The sequence below is a fragment of the Caloenas nicobarica genome, chromosome 1 (genome assembly GCF_036013445.1).
Source record: "Caloenas nicobarica isolate bCalNic1 chromosome 1, bCalNic1.hap1, whole genome shotgun sequence".
NCBI classification, from domain to species: domain Eukaryota; kingdom Metazoa; phylum Chordata; class Aves; order Columbiformes; family Columbidae; genus Caloenas; species Caloenas nicobarica.
The window spans coordinates 16,804,820-16,828,264 of NC_088245.1; the positions used below are offsets into that span (position 1 = coordinate 16,804,820).

General features: G+C 36.5%; 1 protein-coding gene across 3 annotated transcripts in view; it reads left to right on the forward strand.

The window, feature by feature from the left end:
* CPNE8 (copine 8) overlaps window positions 1-23,445 on the forward strand; it is a 107,239-nt gene that overhangs the window by 56,718 nt on the left and 27,076 nt on the right. The window contains exons 10-13 of one of the 3 annotated variants that reach the window (XM_065627366.1): window positions 5,329-5,370; window positions 11,225-11,300; window positions 16,404-16,457; window positions 19,381-19,442. In XM_065627366.1, the coding sequence (XP_065483438.1) occupies window positions 5,329-5,370; window positions 11,225-11,300; window positions 16,404-16,457; window positions 19,381-19,442 (234 nt within the window). Of the gene's footprint in view, window positions 1-5,328; window positions 5,371-11,224; window positions 11,301-16,403; window positions 16,458-19,380; window positions 19,443-23,445 lie in introns of those variants that run through there. The other 2 variants (XM_065627374.1, XM_065627384.1) reach the window with 2 other exon arrangements.

The window sequence follows — 23,445 nt, forward strand, 5'->3', positions numbered from 1 at the left end:
TTTGCTCTCCATGGTGTCATTAAGAAACAGAATGTACTTGTCTGGGTATTTCAAAGGCAAAAGTTTGAATGCCGTGTAACCTCTAAACATCTGTTGAGATTGGTATGATCATATCTTATTATCTTATATAAGTTATTTTATATTTTTGATTAAAATAAAAAAAGATATTTAGTATTGCATTCATCTAACTGCGAACTAATGTTTCGATCAGCAGAAGCCAAATCCTTTGCTGTAACACTGCTGCATGTAGAGAAATTAAGTAGGACTTTGGTCAAATTGATAATTTTCCTATGAGGGTGTCTTTGAAACAATCTTTAATTTGGAATTTAAATAGTTACTTTTCTACCTCAGTTTTTAGTTTCAATGTCCGTGTATGTGGTTACTATCCATTCATGTACATTTTCTGTTACTGTAGTATGTGATTTTGCCATGTCGTAACTCTAGTGCGTTACTTTATCAGGCTAATTATGGAGTGAAATGTGTACACTAAAATTATTTTAATCAGTTACCATGAAAGCTTAGTCTTGTGGGGAGATGTTCCTTGAACTTGTAATTTACTGGCTAATGCCAGGGGATAAACAAACCAACTCTTGAATCAACTGACTGGATCTCAGTAGTCAATCTGAAGAACCAGGAGAGTAGATTTTATATTGGCTAAGCTAAGCAGAATGCTTTCACAGTGCTAGACTTAAAGCTCTGTCTTTATAATCTGCTTAATAAAAAGTAAAAAGTTAATTGCCTTGTGATTTTTTTTTCCTAGGAAAATGGTATTTTTTAATCGTTGTGGGGGGTGTGGAAGGAATGGCCATTTTTACTCTTTTCTAATGGATCTTAGCAGCTTTATTTGATCTGTCATACTTTTCCAGTACTTGATGTCGTGTTCCTTCAAACTAGAAGGGAAAAGGGTTCTCCTATGTTGCCAAGACTGTTCTTATGAAGTATTTGATACAGTTGTCATCAGCCACATTGGGTACTCTTTCAATTAGATTCAAAAAAACACGGCAATTTCATATAAGTACATTCGAATCAAATAGAATTTTTAACTTGTATATGCGTTCATGTGCATAATGCATAAGCAAAACAGTGCACGTGAAACTAGTCTCTGGATGCTGCTGTATTTATCATATTAAAGAAAAAAGGTTTTCTTAATAATTAAAAAAGATATTGTGGTAGAGGCATATTGAAAGAACTCCAGCATTCCAAAGGAGAATTAAGAACTATAATAGTGTGCCTCAAATTACTGTGTAACTACTGTTTTCTCATGTTGAATCTACTTTGAATGCTTTCAACGTTATCTGTTCAGTGAATGCCTTAAAATAAAAGGCTCCATGGAACTTTGTAATCCTGCTAACGAAAATCATGTATCAAATCAAGAAATACTCATTAGCTGTCAGATTCAAATTAGTACCTGCTAATAGACAAGAAAAAGCATCCAAAGTTTGGGTTTGTTTGTTTGGGTTTTTTTTATTTGAAAACTTTTCTTTCTAAAGGTAAGGATTAGTTTCTTAAGCTCAGCATGGTAATACATAAAAACACAAACCTTAAAAGTCTCTTTCAGATAAAGAGAGTTTCACGGATCAAATTTTGGTGCTCTGTGTTCTGTCATAGATGCGAAAGGTGGAAATAATGTCATTAGTAAGAATATGTCACAATAAACGTTCGTTCTAGTTTTGGGGAGAGTAAATCTTCAGTTAGTGGATGCTTCTGAGTGAGCTCTGTCTACATTTTTCATTGTCAAAAGTCTGGGATTTGCTTAGTTTTTCTCAAACTGTGTAGTCATACAATATATTTCAGCCATCACAGGGATGGGATTTCAGTGCTACAGTAGTGCTTAGTATCTCTAATATTTTTGTCCTTTCTTTCTCTTAATATGAGCTCTCAAATAGCACTTACACACAGTTATCTTCTGCATAAAAGTTTTAAGGCAGAGTTATCGTAAACCCCAAGGTTTTCTAACATAATTTTTTTAAATTAAAGGTTTTTTTAAATTAAAATAGAGAACCTGTCCTCTAAACTGTGTCCTTTAAGATAAAATAACAGCGTAGTGGGGGTAAGATATCAGTATGTAAAGATTTGAAAGACCTTTTAATATCTTGCATGTCATTCAGAATGGGTAAAACTCAAGATCTGTGATCAATCTTTTTAATATGAATTAAATTTCAGGAGAGAGGAGCTTTGTTCAAGAAAGAACTGCTCTTACTGAAGTTGTGTGTCTGAAGATCCTTCTTGAAAATTTATCTTTATCATCTTAAGTGTTTATCTTAATAATTCTAGTTTTCTCTCTGAGATGATTTGACTATTTGAACACAGATTTGTAAGGCAATTCGAAACTTAAGTCCCACTAAACCTTATGTAAATCTTAACTTACTAGGGTGCCTGTGTATCCTAATAGTAACAGGTTTTGAAACCTGGAAGTAAAGTAATGGTTCTCTAGGGAGAAAAGCTGTGTGATATTGCCTTTCTTACTAAATGAAATACAGTTTCTTTTCAAGGGCCAGATACTTGGTGGGATAAAGAAGGTTTGGAGTTGTTCTTGATTTCATTTCACAGAACAACTTTCACTTTAATCAGTTTACATTCTAAGGTAACTTAACCCCAAACTGAAATTCCACAAGGCGGGTAAAATGTGACAAATGGTGTGGTCAGAGCCATTAAGTTTGAGTTGAAAAGAGAAACATCCAGACAAAGCAACTTCTTCTTTGCCTTTACCATAAAAAATGTGAAGAACATTTATTTATTTATTCATTTATTTATTTATTTATTGGTGTGCATCGTATCAGCTGTTGATCAACCTTATCCCCAAAGAGTGCCTTCCTAGTAAAGAAAATTATTCGACATGTATTCAACTGTATCTCAGAGGAAGAATGGGAAGCAGCTTCTGTGGAAGCAAGTTATAAAGTAATTGCTTGCATTCCTGTCCCCTCTAATACCACAGACCTGATGCTTTCACTTTGTGTGAAACTATTCTATATAAAAGTTGACATGTTGTTGCTTAAAAAATAGCAAGTCCGGAGGTGTTATTTTCCTGTCCCATGTTCAGTTCATTTTATGACGGACAGGATTCATTATTACTGCTCATTGAATTTACTCTCTATATAATACAAACTTCCTGTATTAAAAGGAGATAAATAAAACAATATACTATCTCCATCCTGGTATGTGTCCTGTTTCATTAGTGATATTGATGATCATATGCTCTATAGTATTTGCATTTTAAGAAATCTGTTCTTCAAGTATGTAAAATAAGTTTGATCCCTTTACATGGTAAATTTTGGGGTTTTTTTTACATTTTATGTGTTTCCCAGTCATCACTAGAGCAAGAACAGAGCTCTCCTCAGAAGTTCACTTTACTCGTAAGGAAACAGTTCATGGCCACATTCATCTTCCATTTTCAGCTTTTACATGTGTATAGAATCATAGAATGTTTGGGGTTGGAAGGGACATTTAAAGATCATCTTGTTCCAAACCCTCTGCCATAGGCAGGGTCACATTCCACTAGACCAGGTTGCTCACAGCCCCGTCCAGCCTGGCCTTGAACACTGTGGATGGGGCATCCACAGCTTCTCTGGGCAGCCTGTTCCAGTGCCTCACCACCTCATGGGGAGGAATTTCTTCCTTACATCTAATCTAAATCTGCCCTCTTTTAGTTTAAAACCATTACTCCTTGTCCTGTTACTACAGGCCCTACTAAAAGTCTGTCTCTCTTTTTCTTATAAGCCTCCTTTATATATTGAAAGGCCACAATAAGGTCTCCCTGGAGCTTTCTCTTCTCCAGGCTGAACAACCCCAACTCTCTCAGCCTGTCCTCATAGGAGAGATACAATCTCATAAATGTGAAATAGTGCAGAGGAGGTACATGAGCTTGCTTGTTGGACCATACTTCTAGTTAAACTGTTTCGGTATCCTGTCTCAGTATTCTGATTCACACAGTAGCCAGTTGCAGATTCATCAGAGGGATGCTCAAGAAAATGTATGAAACCATCATATGCTTAACATTTTTAATGAGGTGCTTCTCTGAAAATTTGCCAATTAGTTGTTGTTTTATACTGTGAAAAAATATTTTAGATCCATGTATTATTTTGTGTGTATAATAATTTACTGGTTTGGCTTTCGATTCTGATTTAAATGAAATAAACTCAGATTTGTTCTCCTACCGAAAAAGTCTTTGCACCGAGTACCTGTGTTTTAGCAGATTTTATGATAACATTTTATTGCCCAACTTGCCCACCAGCTCCTGACTCACCAAGAGGAGGGTGTGTGTTCCCAAGGTGTCCAGGGCAATCTGTCCATTTGGGAAAAACTGATACCCAGCATCTGCCTCTGTCTGTTCCCCCCCACACCCCACAGTCTGTTCCATTTCATTCTAGGAAGCCAGACTCATGGTTATGTTGTATAATCTGACGGTTATCTAGTCTAGTCTGATGACAGAGCTGAAAACTCTGCTATTTGCTTTACAGAAATTAAAAAAAAAAAAAAAATCATATTGCACTTTTCTGTTCTCTTCGGTCAGATAGCCAAGCAGCTGCCTCCTTTAGAGAGAGGCAGGAGGGAACTCAACGGGGGAAAAGGACAAGTCTTTAAAGAACTACAGATTTCTTTTATCTGCAGCCACAGACAGGACCTTCAGATCACCTTAGATGGACCTCACAGAGTTTTCCTTTCTCACCCACTGCACAATGTTTAGAAGAGATTAATACCATTAATACTGTCTACCAGACTGAAGCTTTATCTTATTCTAGAGTAGTTATTTTCATTTAAGAACCAAAATGCTTTAAATGTGTTTTACTTTGTATTGTGAACATTGTTTTTAATCTCTATTTTGGTGTTTAATAAATGTGTTTTATAAGGGCCCTCTCAATCTCTGCACAATTCTTCTCTAAATATGGATATATTACTTTTTTCTGTAAAATCTTATTACCCACAGAGGATGTCACTTTTCCAGAAAATAGCATATTCCAAAGAAAACTTCACAATAAGTTCCAGCTTGTTAATGTTCTTAAATCTTTGATAATACTTTAAGGTTTAAAGAATCATTTATTAAAAAGAAAAAAAATTCAGAGCATTAGCAAGTAAAAATATCTCAGTTAAACTTCCAATGTGTTTAATTGTTTCCTTAGCTTCCGCTGTATTTTGCTATTAATTTATGAAGATATATTTGGTAATCTGAGTGACTTGCTATTTTCTGCCCCATGAGAAATGACTGGAAAATTCTGCCTTCTGGATTTGACACAATCAATGCACCCATATGCTGTTAAAATATAAGTATTAAAGGCAATCTGAATACATTTTAATTTATATTTTAATAGGGTTCTGTTTTTACTTTTTTAGGACAATTAAAGTAGAAGTGTATGATTGGGATAGAGATGGAAGGTAAGATTAATTCTATTGTTAAACTTTAGGGTTATCCATGAGTATTTATACACATTTTAAAATGTATAATTATATATTAATAGTGGCCAGAAAAAGGACTAGAGGATGGTATTTATTGATATTTAGAGGTACAGGTACTGGAAAAATAGGTTACCGTGCTATAGTTCTGTTTCGTTTTGCAGTTGTAGTAAGTACTGATGGATTGGCCCATTTCAAACATAATGTGTTCATATTCATACATGGAACAAGCAAGATGTGATCTGTAAAATCAGTTTGGTGAATCTCATGTTATCAGTTAATGTACATATATGAAGAGATGGATAATCCATTTTATAATCTACTTTCTTTTGCTTAAAACACTACTTCATAACTGTTGCTTTTCAAGTATGATAAAATGACTGAGCTTGCAATTGCTTCGTCATGGTTTCCTAGATATTGCAATGTAGAGACTACCTATTAATTATAATAATTTAAGAGTGGGTTTGAATGTTCTTTCCATGCCTGTCTTCATCAAAGCATTGTTGTAAACTCTAGAATTGGAAGGCATGGGTTTTAAGTAACTGTATTGCTAGAAAGAGGATGGTGGAATGTACATGGAATTTCTGTTGCTAAATGCAATCTGTTATCATTCAAGCTTGCTGTCTGTACTGAGTGTACCCTTTTTTTCTGAAGAAATTAGCTTTTCAGGTCTCCTTTATTTTGAAAAACAAGATAGAATTAATTTTTATCAAACTGGATTGATACTTCTTGTTCTTTTAAAAATGTTTGAGCTTGTATCTTAATACTTTGCTTAGAAACTGTACTCATAAATCACAGTACTAGAACTTGTACGGAATACAAGAATGTGTTAATTTCTATTTATCTTTGAGTTGGTCTGTCTTAATGATTTCCTGTTAATCTTAATTTATATTTTAAATATATGGATATGCACTTACATTTGAATTTTTTTAAGTATATTATTTATTATACAGTAATGTCTTTAATATTGCTAATGCAATCTGCTTCTAGCATTATAGCTACTGATATTGTGCTTCTGTGGCCCAATAGATCTTGTAACCACAATAAGCAAATTTGTCCTGTGCTGCCATTCATTTCCTTGCTGACAAGGTCCAAGATCGGTTTCAGCATTCTCAGCTTATACTTTTGTCGTTTTGGTTCTGTCATGAAGCCTGTTTGTTTATAAGCATTCTTATCACATGTTTATCCTCTATAAATACCTGCTAGCGCAAACTCATCCTTCTTGATTAGTTATTCCCTGGAGTGACAAAATAACATATTCTGACAATTAAAAATACAAGGATTTGAATTAGCAAAAAATCACTGCATCACCATAATGATGAATTTCTATTAACATTCTCTGTTCCTCAATTAGATTTCCCAACTCCTTAAAAATTTGATATATTTACACTTTTGTGTATAAACAACAATATTTTTAATTATCTAACAATGAAAAATTAAATTGTATTGCCAAGTTAATAAAAATATAGATTATACTTTGTTAAGGTGTCAAACCTCACGCACTGTCCAATTTCATCCAAAATCTGAAACTGAGGTATGATTAGAAAGATAAGAAAGAAATCTGACAAATAGTATTGTGTAGCTGCAATTCTGAGTGAAACTGTCAACATACTGTGGAATTCAGGCAATCATCATTAGCTTCTGCACACTCCCAGTTTGAAAGATTACCTGCTTTTGCTCACATCCCACTCTGAATACCTACAAAATTAATTTCTAAAACAACAACAACAAAAAAGCATACTATTTACATGTATTCCTTTTTTATTCTAGTTGTGTCATTTTTTTGCCTTTTGCTTTCTACCTTTTTTGAATTTAGAGACAGGCAGAACACTGACATCTTACGTTAAATTCCTCAGCAAGACGAGACGGCACTCATCTCATGTAACTTCAGACAATGTAAAAATCAGACAGCTAGACTGGACTAATCATTTGAGCTACTTCAGTAGCTTACAGGGGAAATGGTTGGATTGAATCCTAACTGGAATAAACTGCCATTTGGTGGTGCCTATGACTTACTGGTGATCATAGCAAGAACCTCAGTGCCTAATTTAACTTTGACATTGCCAAACGTATCTGAAGGGAATCCCATTCAAGAATTAATCTATCAATTTTTGTACAATGCTTCTTTTACTCAGTTTATATTAATTTCCGTTTTTGGTGGGCTCTTTGTTTTTAACCAGTTGTTACACTCGCTGATCAGCTCACTGGGCTCAGTCTCTTTGCTCCAGATGTGCAGTCCGGGCAGGAATAACCTTTGAAAGATCATCAGAGAGCCTGCTACATAGCAAAGCAAGTTATGCTGAATATTGCAGGTTATTCTGCAATCAGCAAGGCAACATTACTGTGCATGTACTTGATTACTGGATCTTGACTTGACTCTGACTTCTTGAGTCTTGACTTAGAGGTGTGGTTTTTTTTTTTCTTTTTCTCCATTCTGTGTTATTTGCGCTTTGGGGAAACAGTACGAGGGTGCTTTGGGTTGAGCTTCTTACTGTCACTTTCATGAATTACATTGTTAAGAATAATTATATATTCTTAGCTCTCATTTGTTTTTGAACATCACTTAAAATTTCTTAACTAAAAAGTAACACAGGACCTTTGTAGCATTAACATCATTAATTACTAAACATTTCTTTGTCTCAAACCAATTTTTGCAGAAAAATTGGCAGATCGTGATCCACTTTTTCCAACTGCTAGCTTTTTTTTACTTCTAAAAGCTGTTAAATGCCCAAAAATATTTGGTGCTACAAGAAGTCACAGAAGTTGTTACTTTGGACAAGCCCACTCATGTGCTCAAGTGAAGCAAAGTGACTTTCTTTTTGTTGAGTGTCCTTATCAATTAAGTACTTGCAGACGGGTGTTACAGCAGTTAAAATAAGATGATCTGCAACTTCACATCAACACATCAGCAATACTGATTTATTTCTCTCTGAAGGCTTTTTCACTAATTTCAGATAAATTGTTACTTAGCATATATGGTGCAAAAGTATTGACACTTATGATCTATTATGCAGAAGAAATGTTTTCTTCTTTATTTTTAAAACTGTAAATATTACCATGCTAACCTAGGGCCACTGAAACAGTCATCCGAGAATCTAAACATTCCAGGAGAGCTTGTCTCTCTCAGATTCTAGGCTCTCTCACTGTATTTCTTGGTCTCCATCTTCATCCTCCTTCTCCAGCTGGATAGTTGATTTTTAGATTATGGCACTTTTCCCCTTACTCATTGACATTTCTCTGGTGATGATTGTCCTTTCCACCTTTTTTTTTTTTTTCATTAGATTATTAAACAAAAAAAATCGAAGTTGATATAATTCTGAAAGTGATTTTCAGCACTTCAAAGTGTAGCATCAAAAGTGGTAGATTTAGGGAGGTGTGGTTCAAGTGATTATTTTGTGCTAGGAGTCTCTGATCCAAGGTTTTGATACACCACTCATGGACAAAAGTCTTTAAGTCTAGGAATATTTAGTGGTAGAAAAGCAAAGACAGTAACTTATTTGGATTTTCAATGCAGAGACCAATAAGGAGATCCATTCGGTGGCATGCGATCATGACTATTGGGAGGGATTGGTGCCTTGTTTTTCTTAAAGATTTATACTTCTAGCGAAGGCAAATGTTGTCTGACAGACACTCATCTGTCAGAGCGAACGTCATGGGGAGGCATACATCCATCTCAATACTGAGTGTGAAGATCCAGGTTGATGATCTTGTAAGTTCAAAGGACTGGTTATATATGCCCATGCCTTTTTAACATGATTAGTCAGAGGAATTATATCTTTCTAGCTCAGTTCTTACTGTCTGTGTATATTGCCACAAGGAAAGGAGGCTTTCCAATGTCCCTTAGAATTAAGGAAACAATTACTTTTGAGCAGTACAGACTTTTTTCCCCAGAGACAACCCTGACTGGAATTGCTTACAATTCCTCTGTTTGCTGCAGCATGTTTGTAGGTAGTCATTGAGCTATTGTTTGAATTTCTGTCTTTGAAATATACAAGCTGACTCGAAAATTTAAGGTAAGAACTGTTACGAAAGGGAAATATTCCTCTTTTACCAAGGTGCATTTTTCTCCAGTGCCACCGTTACCCAAGGTTAAATACACCTTATGTGCTACAGCCCGTACAGAACTCAAGTTCTGTAGCCTGTATGGGTGGCTTCCTCTGTTCCCCTGCCTGAATAGTCATTGCAATCTGGAGAACATTTAATCAAAGGAGATGATAACTCCAAACTGTGTTTCTTAAGAAAAGTCTTAGTCTGTCAGTCTCAGAAGCAATTTCCTGATCTCCGAACTGGAAAGGGAGTGTTTCATGGGAGATGGTCTTTTCTGGGTCTGAGTAATTGGGAATATCTTTACCACATAGTATTTCTCAAGCTTTCTTACAGGATGCTTTGCTTATTTCATTTGCATTGACATGATGACTGAACTTCTTAATTGTTTGTTTTACATAATTTGTGAATTCATGCTGGTTTCAGAAAGTGAGATTTATATTTGGGGTTTGTTCTTTTCATTTCACCATGAATAAATGAAGAAAGAAATTTCATATCACTATGGATTGTTTCTATTTTTCCTCTTCTTGCAACATTGATTTATTTAAATTTGCTTTTAATATTTATAGCTTAATTAGAAATGTGCTGTATTTATTAAAAACAAATTTTACAAGTAACAAAGTCGTAACACTTTGACTTTCTATTCTAGTTTACCATTGGAGGGAAGGTAAAAAAGTGAGTTTCATAGCTCACCAGATGCGGAGGCAGAATGTGGAGGAGATAAAACACCTTGTTAGGGAACAACTGTGAAACCAGAGGGGCAGGGGGATTGGAGCTAGAGCAGCAGTGAAGAAAGTTCAACTGGGAAGAGTGGAGAACGGGAGCAGGTCTGTGTGTGCTGGGAGGTGTGTGCCCAGCTGTGCAGCACTCGCCCCTGGGGTCACTTCCATTCCAGACCCCCATCTGAGACACGAACCTGCAGCTCAGTCGCTTCTGGCAGCCCCGTAGTTTCTGTGCCCCCGGTCCCTATTCCCAGCCGCCTTTCTCAGCGACGCTTCATCCCCTGCGCTCCTCTGGCCACCCGCTCGCAGCGGCTCCTCGGCATGCCATCCCCTGCTTGGGAGGTGATAAAGCAGTTTTCAAAATGTGGGTGACAGCACAGGAGTGTTGAATGTATTCTTGGAACAGAAATAGAATTTAGAAAGGAGAAGCTTGATAACCACTGCTTTAGTGTTAGGTTAAGATCTGCTTTCCAATGGTGTCTAATACCGTAAGATGAGTGGCCTCAGTGGGTGGCTTTTCTTCTCCCAGATGAGAAGAGACAGCAGCTGAAATAAGCTTTGGGTCTTCCCCTTAAAAGTACCGCTCAACGTCACATTACACCGATTGGTAGGGCTGTTCTTTTCTGGTTTGTTACTCCTTTCCCTGTCTTACTTTCTCTCATGTAGTCTTGTACACAGTTCAGAGTCCATGATGACAGTGGTCACCCAGTGAGAAAATGGAGATAGTCTTTGATAGCCCACTCTGGTTTTTCAGATTCTGTAAGCTTACATTGGGGTCAGATCACTAATTTACAACCTAGTCCTCATTGTGCAGCTCAGTTAAGCAGAAACCATCAGAAAGATTTAAGCTAATACTTTTCATCTCTAGACTCTTAGTACTAATAGAGTGAACATCAAACAGAGTGAAAAATAAAGATTTTTTTAAGCAAATTACATCTTTTGCCATTGCTTCTTCCTTGGGTGTCAGTTCATACTGGCTGTGCTTCTCTTTTTCATAAATAGATGTAATACACGTTTCAATTAATAAATGCTGTGCATTTGATTTTAAAACTTTTTTTTTTTTAATACAGCCATGATTTCATTGGAGAATTCACGACAAGTTACAGAGAGTTGTCGAGGGGGCAATCTCAATTCAATGTGTATGAGGTAAGTATTGTGAGTATTTACTCACTTTCAGGAAACATATGAGAATACTTCAAATGTTTTCCTGGCAAACTGGTCAAATCTGCACAGTGCTTGTGAAAATCGCACTTCAGAATTATTTCACATTTCTTTTATAAAGAAGAACAGAGAATCTGAAAGTGCTGTTTCATAAAAGGATTTAAGGACAAGTAGGTATGTGTGCCTGTGTCTGCATGCTGGGCTGTGACAGGGCAAGAAGAGCACTTGAAGCAGCTGGGTTGGTAATAACTTGGAACAAATACTGGGTTACCCCCATTCGTGTATGAATGATTCGTCATTTATTTCTCCTTTTGGCAACTGTTACATGTGTTGTATGTTATTTTCTACAGTCTGAAGAATATCTGGTGATTCCTACATCAGATAGAAAGTCACATGCCTTTGATTTTAAGTGCAGACTTTAGAATCTTTACAGTTTTGATGAAGGGCTTACAAGTGACAAGTGAAAATTTAGCTTACTTACTGGTAGGGTTTTTCATGTGGTCAGTTACCATATTTGCTTAAAAATTTGCATCTTATTTGCAGTTTAGGATTTACACTTCTGCCAGCTACTGGGATTGACAGGCAGTTGTCAATTCAATTATAGTTTTATATTGTTAGATGACTTCTAACTGTGGTAAGACCTTATCATGTATTGTAGGTGAAGGCAAACTACATCCATGTGCCTTCTTAGTCTTCTTCCTCTTCTCTGCTCAGGGCCCTTTGACCAAAATTGTACAGGCTTGTTTATTTCAGATCTAATAAATCTCTAAGTTAAGACTTCTTTCTTAATTTAGTCTGACATTATTGAGATTTGCAAAAAAGTAAACTTTTTTCCAAGATCAAACTTTACTGAATCTTCAAAATGTGCTGTCATTTATTCTCAGAAGAAACCAATGAGTTTGTGCAAACAAAAATTGAGATGCACAAACTTGAAGTGTCATAAAGGAACTCGGGTTTGATTATAAAATATGAGATCTTTTGTCCTTTTCAGAATTTATAAATAATATTAAACACAGGAATGGTCCAGTTTTGAGTTTGGTTGTGTTTTCCTTTCTTTCATGTTAGAGAGGCTACAGTCTCCTCTCTAATGAACTTAAAATTTGTTTGTATCAGTTGAGTAATGAACGTAACCCAGGAAAACGCAGCATCTGCCAAAGTGCCTAAGGGAAAGATAAGAAAGGTGACAGTGCATCCTACTAGAAATTGCCTTCATTTTGCCTTGGCTCTTGGAGCCTTGCTCTTTTTGGGTTAGACCTTGATTCTTACCCCTATGCAATGGATTGCTGTCATCACACCACAGTACAAATGCCCATTCCTAGGTCTGATTACCAGCAGGATTATTCTAGTTAAAAGTAGCTCTCTCTTGGAAAATGTCATCATACACAGAGCCCTCTTGCGCTTTTGACATTCTGGTAGCGTGAAATGGGTCCTCTTCCTGCAGCAGCAGTTTCAACCCATGTCTTCTATAATGTAGACCAAGTTTAGGAACTGAAGAAAAATTAAGGCACTTAGCATTTTTTCCCTGTTGTTTTTGACGTCCTTAAAAGTATTTCTTCTTTCTTGTATTCTGGAGCTCCTTCCCAGCTTCCGCCTGGGATATTGTGTGTGATATTTTTCTTGGTATTTCTTTAGTGACTCTGTGACTCTGTCCTTGATCTCCAGTGTTACCAGAAGCCAAGATTTTGATCTTATACCTCCTTCCCCTGCTTTCCCAGGGAAAAGTAATAACTAAGGCTCCCCAACATCAACAGTGGTCATATTGCCATCTGAAAAAACAGGAAAAGCTTTTTCCACGAAATCTTCCTTTAACACAGTCTTGCTAGTATGAGCATCTTCTCTTTCAAATTAGCAGCTAATTTGTCATCAAGTTATACTGCAGGTAATACAGGCACTTCTGCTATGTGATGCCACCTGGTGACTTGTGGATTCATATAGGCTGTAATTGCTTTTGGGATGTTTCCATGATGAACTGCCTTGAAGATTCTGTTCCTTATTTGTCCATTCTGGTAGGAGAGCCTATTCCTGAATTTAGACTCACATATGTGCACATTGATGAAACTTCTGACCAGCCTGTCTGCAAGATCTTTATCGATGTAATCTTTATCCCATGATCAGAACTTCTTTCGGTTCTACTTTTCCCAAAGGTGATTCAGATGTAAGACAAATCCAGCTGATTACTCATGGTTATCCTGGTAAACTGTTTTATTTCAAGGCCTCTGATGTCCTTCAGAATAAATAGTAATACTTTCTTCTGGGTTTTAGGTATGCTTTTTGAAGGATTTAGGTTAGCTTCTGCATTTGCACCATGAGTTCCAGCATCACGCAGTTTGCATGCACGATGTCTCTCAGAACTGAAATGTGTTTTTTCTTCCTCATAGAAGATATTCTTGCTAATAATGAGAAGACAAGCCTATGTGGTTATAGCCTGTTTGGTTTTTTGTTTTGGTTGGTTGGTTGGTTTTTTTCTGCATGGTATGCAGATCTTTGTTATTCCTTAAGCTATCCTTTAATCGGTCTTGGACTACTGCCATTAAACATCAGTATTTTGTAAAATTTCGTATTCCTAATATAGGTGATCACAAATATGACTGTTCAGGCAAACACTAATGCGAGGTAGGGACCGACGGTGCTCCAATTACGTGCTGCACTTTTATTTTGAAGATAAGCAAAGGTCCTGCTGTGAGCAAAGTTATCTTTGCAGGACAAAGATAACTGAAAGCCATGGGGGTTTTTTTATTTATTATTTACATCCAAGATCAACCCCAGAATTACTGTAATTTACATCAATTTCCTTTGGATAGTGTCACAGCACAGATTACTGTGTGCAGTGAAAATGTCCTCTCCTATTGTACCACTGACATGGCTTCTACCCTGCCAGGAATGTTCTATCGTAACATTTTAAATCATTTTGCAATTTATTAAATATAGTATCAATATCACATTCCCACATTTCCTGAGCATCCCAGGTTTGCCTCCCCACATTGCAATCCTCTGTGCTTTGCTACCGATTCTACTTGATCAGGATGTACAATATCAGAACAAGAGAGACTGGAAAAAATATTTTTAATTATTTTGCATTTACGTATTGACCCAAGGCAGGTAGAGAAATTTGTGTTTGAGTGGGTGGCCGATATTTTCAGATTAGAAACATTGCTATGACAAGCTGTTTTCAATTGACTTTTTTAATAGGTGAGAGTTCATTTAGCGTCCTAGGGGGGTGTAAGGCTTTCAGAGGGTAAAAAATGTTGGTTTATTTAGAAAGCTATCTGAATTTTGAGAAAAAAATAAATATTATAATAATTATAGTAGCTGGAATTATAGGAGAGAGACAAGCTGTAATTTAATTACTCTTTGATATCAAGTAGATGCCTTGTTTCCTGTGATATTTCACTCCAAGCTCCAGTACATTTCCTAGCAATTCCTTAGAAACCAATTGTCAAGTTACCTGAAGCAGAAGATTCATCTGAATCTGCTTTGTGGCATTTAATGACTGCTGGCAAGAAATATACTGCTAATTCAGGCCTGACCACTGGATTCTGGAGAACTGTGAATGAAGGGCCACAGGGCGGGCAGGCAGTCTGGTACCTTCATCTTCCTCCTCTGGGCAGCTGTCAGCAGGAATCAGCTTCTGGCCAAGATTCTGGTTCAAAAAGAATCACTTCATTGTGTATAAACCACCATTACACAGATTTAATCCATTGCTCATCAGTCAAGACGCTGTTTATAGGAGGGACAGGGTTTGTTTGGGGGTTTTTTTGTGTGTGGCGGTGGTGGTAGTGTTGTTTTGTTGGTTGTTTTTGGTTTTGGTTTGGGTTTTTTTTAAGTGTTAAAGGGCCTTTGTATGTGTAGGGCAGTAAAAGCTTTGAAGAATACTTATCGGTTAACTGTGGCATACTGGAGCCTGTTTGGGAAGACCTCAAATGATAGTTACCTCTTTTTGCCTTACCTTTCACAGCTGTTGTATGTTGTGCAAGGAATATGATCTTTAGATGTAATTTCATTTTGGTTGGGGGAAGAGAATGTTTGGAAGATATGTATTACTATTTTTCCCATTTTTAGGAAAAATGGTTTAAATATTTTATAGCAGTTAAGTGACTAAGATTTCAATTGGAAATGTTTTCATTCCTTGTCATTCACAGAACATCTGTGAGTACTTTACAGTAAAACTTGGCAGTAAGCCACAAGGGTTTGAGTTTCCTAGTTATATAGGAGATAGTTGATCAACTTAATTAACAAAATAATGTTTTGCTTCCAGTTCCATGTACAATTTTGAGAAAAGCAGGAGTACATTTTAATGTGTGTGTAATGAAACTGGCTGAGACTTGCCTTTGAATGGGTAGTATTCAGAAGGGAAACAATTTTTTTGGTGGCTACAGCGGCAAATTTTATAGATGTGGGTTCAAGACATTCAAGAAAACTGATTAATGCTTTGTAGTCCAGTTCCATGAGGATTCTTGTGCATGGGGAATGCCTTGAGGCCCTGCAACTCCTATACAGCAGTCAAGTGGTGGTCTGCACCATTTTCATGAAATTGCTGACCAGTTTTAATTCTGGGACAGTATGATCTTTCACCAGAATTGCTTTTCCTGTCAGCCAGATCCTGTCACTGCATCAAATACAGAAACTGGGAGTAGAACGACTCTCATGTTTATCAGATAATATTGAAGAAAAAAAGGAAACACACTAACTGGAATGTGAAGAGGTGCATTGTGAGATGAAGAAGTGGTGACACGGTATGCTGAAACACTGGAATCAGGAATGCAGAAAAATGCAGAATCTTGTGAAAATTCAAAGAGGTGTTTTCACTGAGCACTCAGATTTAGTGAACACTATCACCTCTGCCTCAGTCCCCTATTTGTCAAGTGTGAATAACAGCACTGGCTTACTGAGCAGGTACCATGAAGATAAATTTACTGGGTTTTGAAATATGCATATATCCCAGCACTGAGGTGCATAAGTAAACAGTATGCTGAATAAATTTAGAATCCACCGAAAATAGACTACTTTCTGCATTGAAAATATCTAAACACTTATCTTTATTTTAGATCATAAATCATACTGCTTTAATATTTTTATCTGTTTTTCTAGGTGATAAATCCAAAGAAAAAAGGAAAAAAGAAAAAGTATGTTAATTCTGGAACAGTAAGTAAATATATTTTATATTACTGGATGCTTTTCTCTTGAAACACAGTGTAGTTGTCTTGTAATTTAACAGGATTAGAACAGAACCTCCTGTGAAGGCCACAACAGTAAACTATTTACTGTTATACAGCATTTATTTTTAGATTATTTTAGTTTGAGGAGTCTGATAAAAGCTGTGTCCAAGTGTGCTGTTAAGTTGCCAATGATTTCCAAAATTAGTTACACCAATGTTTTAGTCAAATCCTCAAAATTACTGGACTGAACACTTAATTTTTATCTGAAATGTATCTACACTTTCAAAAGTTAATTTTCGTTTTAAATTTAACTCCCGAGCTAGCATCAGTCAAAGCTATTATGCTTATCATGGCTAAACAAAATGATTAATCATTTTTTATTACCAGCAGGTTTTTGTAAATTTATGTTGAAAGATTGTTAATATAGTTTGGGATGAGATTTTAATGTCCTTTCATTCATATTCCATATTTTGTTTTATGAAGCGTTTGCTACCAATGCAAATAATTCCCTTCAATACTTTCTCAACTTCTGTGCTCTGGCATCCATGATGTTCCAACATCAGTTACAAAAAAAAAATGAAGATAAATGTTGAAGAACTGCATACTGGAAAACTTAATCAGATATAAGATATGTTTTTTTGAAAACATATCCAGCTTGTGGGTTATATTCCACATGAACAGTTCCACTGACGTCGGCACAGGGCTACTTTCACCCTGAACTGTAGCCTTGAAGGAATTTTCTGTCATTCTCACATTCTTGCAAAAGTCTGTTTATCAGTAGGAAAATAAACACTTATTTGTACCTCTGCTTTAAATTGTGAAAAAGAGGCAGAAGCTGCTTATCCACGAACGTTTAAAATACAAGACCTGATTCATTAGATAATTTACTTTTTGCTAACATATTCCTTTTACTAGAATTGAGTGTGTTAAAATAAAGTTCTGTTACGCTAAGTCAGTGAGTAACTTATAAAAAGTGGTTAAAATCAATACTAAAGGTAAGTGTACTCAAAATTGTAGGTATAAAATCTGTCCTAGGGTACAGAAGAGCAAAAAATACGTTTACATGTTACATTTTCCTGTTGATTTTCATTTTAAATATTTTAACACCTTCATAGGAAATCTGTCTGCATTTGAAAGAATGTATTTACTTATGTTTGGACGGACAGAATCAACTGTGTCTTGTTATCCTTTGTCTCAAATTACATGGAAATTCCCAATAAAATGTTCTTAGTAAATTTATTTTCTCTTTCCTTCTCTACCAGTGTTGTCTGTTGTTCGTTTTGTAATTTCTTCATCAATCTTTCTTTGCCTCCATTTGTCGTTAACTTCTATTAGTCATTCAGGCTTCTCTTACACTTCTCCAAATTGTCGCTTTCCTATGTGTTTGCCTAAAGTTTTATTTTTCTTCTCCCTATCATTCACCTAAGACATTCTTTGTCCTGTAGATTTCTAAATTTCAAAAGCAGGCACCAAGGCCATCATTCTCACTGATAGGAAGTTGGCTTCTGGAAAACTTATGTAAAGTGGATATAGATCATTGACTGCTATCTCACTGCTGCTTTTAAGTACTGTGTACCTACAATAGCCATCTGAATTCATTATTACTTTAGGGGTCATGTTAAATTCAGACAGACATACTAAGCAGAAATGTTTCAGAATACATGATTAGTTTTAAACAAAGCGAAGTAGTACAATTTAAAAGTCACCATATAAAACTTGGAGCTTTGGTAGTCATTGTCTGTATGGAAGCAAACACTTTGGCCACTTTGGAAGGGTGGCGTCATTTTCCATCTTTTACTTTTTTAAATTCGATTCACTGAAACATTTGCTTAAACTAATTAGGAGCAAGATAACTAGCTGTAATAACAGTTGAATCATTAATGTGACTGAGTCCAGTGGGAAAATGTATAGAAGTTGCAGGCTTATATGCAAGACTAAGCTACTGATAGTCTGGTAGAACTTTGTTATGACTTCTGTTCTCAACTAGAAGGGTAATTTGATGGTTTTAAACTTTGCAAGTCACTTAGAATCACAGAGTAGCTGTGACAAAGGAATTAGGGTAGAAGAGAGAATTACTACCTGTAATCTCATTCTGAGTCCAAATTTACAACATCAGAATATTTTCAGCTTTTATATTTTGCTGCAGGTGGAGGCAAATAAAATTTTGTGACAAATTCCATCCCTTTTTTATTCTTTGTGTCATTATCAGTGAATTTGCTTTGAGTAGTTACTTAAGCCTGCCTGCCTGATGCACTTATGTTGTGAGAGAGTTTTGTGTCAGTTTGTAAATAAAATGAAAGTAATTCGGATTTAACTATTTGGTTCATAGGTGATGTGCAGTATATGAAGATCTCGAATGCTGAATCTTTTCCGCTTGAGTTTATACTTCTGTGACTCGAGTGCTGGAAATGCCAGTGACACCTTTAGACCTCTATCTGTGTTTTAGACCTCTATCGTTTCTGAGTGATAGAAGCTAGGACTGAAGAAAATTCTTATCTTTGCATTTGTTATATATCCCACTTCATTTATTTTATATATTTCATATATATGTATAATTTACTAGATTTTTTTCATTCTTGGCTTGCATCGATACTCAGTACCACTTTGAGATGAGAAATGACATAAATAATTGTAATTGGGTCACCTAGCCTCTAATATTCATGTGTAGGTGTAGTGCACACTGATCAGAAGAGATGCATGTGGTAACCTGCCCTGGAATACAACTTTGTATCCCTTATCTTTTTCTTAAAAAACTAAAAAAAATAAAGCAATTGTAGTAGATTTTTTTTTTTTAATCTTCTAGGATATTACATTTTAAGGATAGAGCTCCAAAAACATTGTGCTTATGTCTCTACTTGTTCAGCTGGGAAATGACAATTCATGTCTGACTGTCTTTTATTTGCTTTCAGGTAACATTGCTTTCCTTCCTAATTGAAACAGAAGTTTCATTCCTTGACTATATTAAAGGCGGGTACGTGATTGGCAACAAACCTTTCTCGTTTTCACAATCTCATTGTCATTCACTAATAATTTGTATATGTACTTTGCATATGATGACTCTTAAGTAGTATCTGTAAAGAGCTGTATTGTTTCCTCATTTTAGAGGCTGTACTTTCCTACGTAAAACCTGCAGATAGTTACTGATGTAAGTTAAGTTATGGAACTTCGCTTATAATGTTGGAATTGGTGTGGTGCTAAAATACTGAGTAATGACCGCTGATCAGCCAGTGAAAATTGGATTAACCGAAAGGGGATTATCCATATACTAGCAAATTAGTAAAATGCTCTTTTATTTCTTCTGATTACACTGACCTTTGGTGTACTTAATATTGGCATTTATTTAGAGACATTCCCCTGCAAAGGCATTTTTTCAATACTAATTATGTAAAACTTATAACATATCCAGTTTCTCATTTATTGTCATTTTCCCAAAAGCAAAGTAGAGACAGAAGCATCAAATGGCTTACCCTAGACCATGCCTGGAAATGGAATAGAATTTCACAGATTCCTGGCTCTTAACCTCCCTACCAGAACACAATTCTTCTCTAAGATAAATGGAAATAATTTGTCATACGTTCCTAGGTACTTAATGTGAATTTTTGAGGCATACAATCTGAATATACATTCCACATTTATTTTAGAGCATTGATTCCCTGTGAAGAAACAAGTTAGTTTTTTTATGCCAGTCTTCAACCAGGCTTCAGCCGAAATAAAAAAGAAGTCTGTGTTGTGTTTTGGCAGTAGCAATATAAGGCTTTGCCTTTTTTCCCAACAGTGGTAATGCTACAGATGAGAATGTGCTTAAGGTTTATTCATTAAGTTAAAGTGACAACCCCAGTCATAACTGTTAGCTGCAGCGAAACTGTCAGTAAGCTCTCTCAACTGTCATTGCATTCAGCGGTTTGAAAAACTACAACCTGAGGCTGTGCTCAGCACTGAACTGGTGACTGTACAGGGAATGGATCGTTGTTAAGATGTTCTCCAAACTGTTGACCCTAACCCATGGGCTGCTGCAGAGTGTAGGTTTTTTCTCTCTCAAAGACTAACAGCCTCTTTGATGTTTCAGTTCTCCAAACAGTTAAATTTCAAAGTTAGAAAATCCAGGTTCACTGCTATTTGATCTCCAGCCAAGAAAATAAATATTTTCACTAAGGGTGAATTCAGTCTGTTACATATCTCAAAACACTGTGTGTTTCGGCTCATTAAGATTAAACCTGACAAGAATGTTTTATGCATAGTACTTAAAAATGGGAATGCTTAATTAGGGTTTTTAACATTGATGTGGATGTATTCTCCTTAAAATTCTTACTCAGTATCTTTGGAGAGGTTTGTGATTTGCCTTGCTCATTTGCTCGCTCTTTGGTGGCCGAACATATTTTCTCATTTGGAGAGGATACAGAGCCTCTGCAACATTTGATTTGATTGTTTGATACTACAATGTCGTATGGTGTACACGACTGCTTATGGGTGACCTTCAGAGGGAGTGGCGTAGGCCCATCATGGAGGGGTGTAAGTAGAGGCACATGTTAGTGGCGGGAAGGGGCTGTGTGAGGGGGCAGCCGTCCCTCCCCAGGATGGCTGTGGAGCTGGGGGTGCAGCTGGGCAGTGTGGCTGGCGGGCAGGGTCTCACCAGCCAGTCGTGCAGTGCACAGGCAAGGCAAGCAGGGCAGGCCCAGAGGTGGCGGCCAGGCTCAATGGAGAGTCCAGATCATCAGGGAAGTTTGTGCCGATGAGGCAGACCAAGGTCAGGCTGGGAAGGCAAACCACAGATCCAAGTCAGGACCAGGTCCAACCATTACCAGGCAGAACTACGGTGGACAAGGCAGGGAGGTCAAGCCAGGAAGTCGGTCCATGGGTGAGGATCTGGATTAATGGAGTCCATGGCCAGGCATGGGCTTGGCTGAGCTGGAGACCCATGCTCCTCAGACGCAGCGCAGGCAGGGACTGAAGGCTCAGCTGCAATGTGGCTCCTGAGCCAATGGAGAGGCACCTGGTAGAGGGCCGAGGTGAGCCTGTTCAGGGCCATTAAAAGGCTTTTTAGTACACTCGGGATGCTTCTGGACTGCAAACTGTCAAGCTAGAATTGCTATCCTTACCTCCAGTTCAGTTAACTGGAAACTGCTGCTGGAATAATTCTCGTCTATATTTGCACTCTTTGGATCCTACAGTGTCTCCTCAGAGAGGATTTAATTTGGTTGTTGACTGCATTAGAATCTGTTACGGTTTAGCAAAGGTAAAACTTCCTAACACTGGTCAGGCATACTGTCAGGTACTACTGCATCTTTAACAGCTGAAGACCGTGTAAACTCTATATGCTATAAAGAATTCTATTGGCACATTTGCTTGGCAAGCTGTTCCTCAGGCACCTAGATTGCTATGGTTAGGAAACCAGTTAATTCTGTGTTTCTGAGTCCATTTCCAACGATGAGTATGGGTTGTGCCTGCTTCGAACCACTGTGAGTAACAGATAGACAGCTACTTGAGATAATAGAAGAGCATGTGGAGTATCCAGGTTCTGGATGTGATTTCCATATGAACAGTCATGGTCAATCTGTTGTGGAGCACTTCTGATTTGTGCAAGTGTTCTGGTTTTAGTACAGAATTGTAGAGTTTGAGAGAAACGAGTCAATTTTATTAGGACTGCTGTTGCCTTTCTCAGGAATGTTCCTGTTGTAGACTTTACCAGAAGTAGAAAATGGCCATCCGTCCATGTTTACTGAAAGTTTGTGTTGAATGAAGCATATGAGTGCACAGATGCATGAAGAAACAGTTTTACCTCTAGTGTAGCTGGTTGTTCTTTGAAGTGTATTGTACATATATAGCACAACTATCTTATTTCCCATTCATTCATAATTCATCTATACAAGAAGAGTGTGTATAAGGAACTGAGGAATTAAGTTTTGTATCTAAATTTGTAAAGAATATAATGTGTGCATGTGTAATCTTTTTAGGATGGTTTATGACATTTCTCACTGAGATGTTACAATACAAGTTAATAAACCTAATTATATACTAAAGACAAATAGTAGGATTTTTGAATACAAATACTACTTTGTCGTTACTGATAATTTGTATGTATCTCTATAACTTCAAGTCAAAGAAGACTTCTGATATTAATAATTACCGTTCAAGCTTTTTTTCTCTCTTTTATATAAAAAGAGTGTAAATCAGTAGAATGCTGTGTACTTAAAAGTAAGCAGTAATACTTATCATTTAAGTATTTTATACAGAATCTTGTTTAGTGATTCATACAGTTAATTCTATGTACATGCCAGTGACAACTGTAGAAGTACGTGTATAAAATGTTACCTTTCCTTCTGCAGCCTATGCAGTTTTGTTATTTGTAAACATGACCAGGAAGCTGAGACTCAGAATCATTTCCTTGGCTTCTCTGTTCCTTCCTTTGTCTCATTTAATACTAGTGTGTATCAGTTGCAGTCCAGCTGACAGATTTTGAAGGAAGGGAGAAGAGAAGATTTCATCATTTCCAGCTGACAGATTTTGAAGGAAGGGAGAAGAGAAGATTTCATCATTAATCAGTCTGTTTTCTCATCAAGTATCGCCTCCAAAATTGCTTTTTTAGTTCCCTGTTTTACTTCCATTTAGTCAGGCAAGAGGAAGAAAACACTGATTCTGCAATAGGCACAACATTGGCTCTTTTAAATGGATGTTTATGAAATACTTCATGTTCAGAACGTTAATTGTAATTGATTAGAGGTGTCTAGAACTAATACTGGTTTAATGGAAATCTCGACATCTTTAACTGTGACAAATTGGGATTACATTATTGATTTCATTTATGTTTTGGGTCTGCATCGTTTAATTGGTATATTGCATTGTAACTGTCATCAATATGACTGGGTTTTTTAAAGAGCATTGCAGAATGAAATAGAAGTTTGTCCATAAATTCTAATTTTGTTTTACTACATAATACTGGATTTTGTAGCAGTATGGCAGGAAAGAGGTAGATGTTT